At 38.3% G+C, this 5,383-nt stretch overlaps 1 protein-coding gene across 2 annotated transcripts; it reads left to right on the top strand.

Moving 5' to 3' along the window:
• Positions 1-2,640: 2,640 nt before the first annotated feature.
• LOC120699051 lies at positions 2,641-5,383 on the top strand. Of its 2 annotated transcripts, XR_005685177.1 has the most exons (4): positions 2,641-3,056; positions 4,131-4,213; positions 4,536-4,579; positions 5,086-5,383. XR_005685177.1 is itself a non-coding variant. In XM_039982919.1 (3 exons), the coding sequence occupies exons 1-3, from the start codon at positions 2,848-2,850 to the stop codon at positions 5,100-5,102; spliced, it is 309 nt and encodes a 102-aa protein (XP_039838853.1). In that variant the 5' UTR covers positions 2,641-2,847; the 3' UTR covers positions 5,103-5,383. The 2 variants fall into 2 exon arrangements, 1 of the variants encoding a protein (XP_039838853.1); XM_039982919.1 differs by lacking the exon at positions 4,536-4,579.

The raw sequence follows: 5,383 nt of genomic DNA, 5'->3' as shown, positions 1-5,383 counted from the left end.
TATTATCTAGCATGGTCGACAGATACATTGTGATGACAGGCAAAAGGGGCTAGGCTGCATAGTCTATGAAATATTTTCTAAGCATGTCCACCAGGCACGCTGACCTTAAGTAGCGCTGTAAATCTTATCCAAGCAAATATACTTCCCTGAAACATTGTTACCCAATGATGCAATTACCGGTCAGAGAAAACGTTATTGCTCCAAGATCTGATTTACTAATTAAAAAAAACTAAACCAATATAATATGAAACATTTTTTGGCAAAGAGACAAACTCTATACGGCTGCTGTCCATAATTTCTCCAGCTAGACTATACCCACATCAAATGCAAAGGCAGAACAGAACTGCGCACAGCATTAATTTAGCAATATTTCAGAAAAGCTCGCACAGTTCACATCTACATATTAGAAACTAGCAATTGTTGGCTGTAGCTGCACATCAGAGACTAACCTGCTCCAGCCCGGCCGCCGCGGCGCGGGTGCCGACGGAAGGGAGGAACGGGCGGCGGATTCAGGGGCCACCGCGTGGATCTGGGGTTCATCAGGCGGTGGCGGATTCGAGCTGTGTGGGGAAGAGGCGACGGCCGGAGGGGGAAGTGGTTTCAGTCTGGCAGATCTTGGATCGATCTGGAGAAACCACTTAGCAGAAGCATAAAAAGGCCCAAGCATAGGTTTTTATTTGGCCCAATTGACAAAATCGTTCATAATTTCTAACATTTAAATAGAAATACATTTAAATTAAAACAATTATGTAGTAGCATGCGAATCAAATTATGTCTTGTACTATAATAATTTTTTGCATGAAACAGACTGCATATATGTTGTTGTGTAGAATTTCAAATTTTTTTGAATTGATTCACAATTTTCTATAGTTAAAATGAATTTCTAAGTGCTTATCGAAAGTAATTCAAAATGGAACTATGTGTATCTCGACGGGGCGCCGGGTGGGGCCGGGGCTGGTGTAGCACGGCAAAGACATATTTCTTTAAAATATAAATTTGCATCAACTAATTCGATTTCATAAGTTGTTTCACAAAATTTGATCGAATGAACATTGAAAATACATTGCCAAAGACACTAAACAACTCATGTTATATGATTCTAAGCGAAAAATCTATTTTCTAAATATTTGACCCAAACCTTGTCCAAAACGACTTTCTTTTCGAGTACGGAGGGAGTACATGTTTTTATATAACACAAACCTTATGAAAAGTTTAGAAATATTTATAGGTTCATAATGCAAAACTTGACATGGTCAATCTTAAGCACATATCTAGCTTGATAATGCAAAATTTGATCACTCACTTCAAAGTATCGTAATGCTTACATCTTGATAATGTATAATTTGACCAGGACAAACTTGATCACTCACTACAAAGTATCCTAATGCTTACAGCTTGATTATGCATAATTTGACCTGGTCAAACTAGGTCACTCACTTCAAAGTATCATGATGCTTACAGGTTGATTATGCATAATTTGACTAGGTCAAACTTGATCACTCACTTCAAAGTATCGTTATGCTTACATCTTGATTATGCATAATTTGACCTGGTCAAACTTGATAACTTACTTAAATGTATCCTAATGCTTGCAGATTGATTTTTCATATTTTGACCTGGCCAAACTTGATACTCACTTCAAAGTATCGTAGTGCTTACATCTTGATTATGCATAATTTGACCTGGTCAAACTTCATAACTCACTTCAAAGTATACTAATGCTTGAAGCTTGATTATGCATAATTTGACTAGGTCAAACTTGATCACTAGTGGCGGATTCAGAATAATTGTTAGGAGGAGTTTATTTCCACTTGTAGACAACTTCAGCCTCTCCTCGTAGTTCATATGGTAATATATATATATATATATATATATATATATATATATATATATATATATATATATAGGAGGGGCTCCATGGGTCTAACGGTGGTAGGAGGGGCTGGAGCCCCTCCAGACCCACCGTTGGCTCCGCCTGATCACTCACTTCAAAGTATTGTATTGCTTACTGCTTGATTATGCATAATTTGACTTGGTCAAACTTGATAACTCACTTCAAAGTATCATAATGCTTGCATCTTGATTATGTATATTTGACCTTGTCAACCCTAATCACGTAACTAGCTTAGGGACGTTCCATGCTAGTTATGATTTTGCATAGTGAACAATCTTGATCCCTCGACAACTTGAACAAACTTGATCACTCAATTCAAATTCTCCTAATTAATGTATATGTTTATTAAAAGTATAAACATATTTTATAAGTAAACACGTTTTTCATAGAACACAAACCTTATTATAAAAAGTACTTTGAAATTTTATTTTTTCTTTTACATGCTATGAATACTCGTATCCCAAATTATGGACCCTTGCTTGACGACAATTAAATCCAAATGCATTACCCTCATTTGATGGTACTTTATTATATTTTCCTTCAAAAAAAGATGGTACTTTATTTTTCACATGTATCTCAAAATCAACTTTTCAATAACTTCATCTGATGGGGGGCAGGCTCGTCCCTCCCAAATTGTCCAACAAAAACTCACGCTTCTCTCAAAATCTTTTCCCGCTTACTAATCCCACCAGATATTCTCTAAATATTTTCGTTACTAAACCTTCTAAAAGGAAGGCCGCCAGGCCCTAACTCCCGCCTGATAGGATTCCCATCTAATTAATCGTGGCCGCGTGCAGAGGGGGCCGCGACGCATCGACTACCGATGGCGATTCCATCTACTGCCACCGGCACCGACGGGCGTCCGATTCCTGGCGCCGGCACCACCGACGGGCGTCCAGTTCCTGGTGCGGCCACCACCGACGGGCATCTGGTTCCTGGCGCCGCCGCCACCGATGGCTGTCTGGTTCCTGGAGGCACCTGGGTCAAATCGGCTCATGATGTTGGCGCCGCCGGCGACAAAGCGACCAAGGGCGCCGGCTACAAATGGACCATGGGCGCCGGCGACAAAGGGACCAAAGGGCGCCGACGAACGTCGTCATCCTTCTCAGGTCCCTGGGCTCAATCCGGACAATGAGTTAACGTTACATCCTCCACAGACCCGGTACGCTCAATCCAAGGAGGAACAACCAGCTAGCACTCTCCCTTTTTAATGATTTTTGTATGGTACCTGCAGCAAAATTGCATCTACAAGTATTCCCCTGCACAGGGTTGTTATGGAATGTGTGAGTTAGGATTAGGTGGTAGGTGATTCCGTGATTATCATACGCATAAGTTTGGGATGATGTCGTGTTGTTTCAGTTTGAATAATGCAATGCTAGGACTACAACTCTAGACCAGAATTAAGCCTGTTTAACTCTTAGCTGCTTGTAATCCTCTCTGAAAGGATTCTGCATATGATTAATATGCCACTCTTGAGTCTCTGGCCTATGTAAATTTGCTGGATGTAAATAGTGTGTAGCAAGCCCTGTATGTTCTTTTTTCTACTTTTTGAACATGCACATAGCAACTGACCAAAATACTACAACTATTACTCATTTTAAAGCCATGGCATCTTAACTCTGAAGATAGGTTGTGCTCCACTGAAAGTGATTGACTCCATTGCTGAAAAGATAATTTGAAAGCTCACAGTTACATAACCTCCTTTTTACCCTCATGTGTACCTACACCTGTGTGCACTGTCAATTAAATTGCAGCTTCTGTTATTTATTTCTTGACCTTCAGTCACTGTCAATTAAATCTAGCCACTTGTGACTTGAGAACTTGTGGCTAAGATATCCTAGCTTGAAAAAGTTTACTGATGGCCATTTTATTAACTTCGTATGTATAACTGTTATCGCCTTTTACCTTTTGTGATTTCAGTTTGCTGATTTGTTCTATGGTAATTGTATACAGACTTTTATTTGTTAATTTACATGCCCTTTGGATTAGGGACCGTGTGTTGTACATATTGTTTGATGGACTGGAAACCTGGAAGTACCACTTTGCAACTTAGAATCATTTCTGCATAACTTGACTTCTGGATTAGGGACTGTGTGTTGCACATCTTCTCACTTATTACAAACATTTCTAATTATTATTTCTGGTCAGATTACCTATATCTTACTGCTTTATTGATTTTTCTCCACAACATGAATTAAATAATCTACTACATTTGACTGATTTTTTGGTGTTGCAGTCTCACTGGTGAGATATGGACTGTAATTATCCATCACAATGGGGAGCCTGATCCAGATAAACAAACCGTCGAGCTCGAATGTGGTAGGGCTTACATTACATTTTACAACTTGGTTTTACTAAAATCAAAACTTGGATTATTTGTGCGTAGTCATGACTTTTACTACTGATGCCCTCCTGTTAGTTGATTGATTAGATGAGATAATGATACGTTTGTACAACTGATGCCCTCCTATTTTTATGATTAATTTCTTTTGATGGTGTAGCTGTTTGGCGGCACCAATTTCTAGTTCCTCTGTTCATGGTGATGTATATAATTAATGCTTGCTGGCTGGGTGTAGTCTTTCTCATTTGAACGCCAGTTCATCTACAGAATTAACTTGGCCTTGTGTTTACTCCTTTTCAGGAATAGAATTAGTTGCGAGGAAATAATAGAATTTGAAAGTTCAAGTATGTCTTCTTTTTTCCTTCATTTCTGTGCATTGTGTTTCTTTTTGTTTAAGAAACTATTAAAAATATGTTCACAGCCATGTTCTATGGTAACAACAGATGTGCATAGATAGTTTAACATTGAAGCTTTGTTCTTCGCTTCTAAACTTGGAGAAAGTTCACTGTGCATAATAAAAAGGGATAGCAGCATCTACTCCAAAATTCTACCACTGACATACTTGATACACTCTGGAGTCAGAATAATATGTTAGTCTAGAGTTCTGCTTCAAAATTCTACCACTTGACATACTTGAGGCCATATTATAATTCTATCTATTTTGCCTACTTTGTTATATATTAGTCTATGTCATTACCTATGGTCTATTGGTATTTTAACTCTTATAACATTGCCATCTACCATCAGTACATTTGTCATGACTGACAATTATTTCTCTACCATAATTGTTCAAAAAAGAAAGACTCACTACTGAGTATTGCTGATGCAAACGAGTTCTTTTATTCTGCAGGATATTTGAACATATAAATGGATCACTCGGACTTGGATGCCTTTCATGGTCAACACAAAGAATCATGGAGTGCTGACCAGTGCTTGCTCTAGCCTACATAAGATAGATGTTGTCATAGTCTTGGTTACCCAACACTAGTTATTTATGAACTATTTTGAATTTGGATAATGTATTGGGCACTTTACGTACTATTTTTTACCTATTGGAACAATTGTTCATGGATTCATGTATATTATCTGAATATATCAGATGCGATATGCATTCCAACACAGATCTTGCTGATGCAAAAATAACTAAA

This window comes from Panicum virgatum, chromosome 3K (genome assembly GCF_016808335.1).
Source record: "Panicum virgatum strain AP13 chromosome 3K, P.virgatum_v5, whole genome shotgun sequence".
NCBI classification, from domain to species: Eukaryota; Viridiplantae; Streptophyta; class Magnoliopsida; order Poales; family Poaceae; genus Panicum; species Panicum virgatum.
Note: the sequence above shows the minus strand (reverse complement) of the source record. Positions and strands in the feature narration are given on the sequence as shown.

Coding starts and splice junctions, on each gene's coding strand:
- LOC120699051 (XM_039982919.1), top strand. CDS start 2,848: ATGGCTGTCTGGTTCCTGGAGGCACCTGGGTCAAATCGGCTCATGATG. Junction 3,057..4,130: donor TTACATCCTCCACAGACCCG/GTACGCTCAATC, acceptor TTGGTGTTGCAG/TCTCACTGGTGAGATATGGA.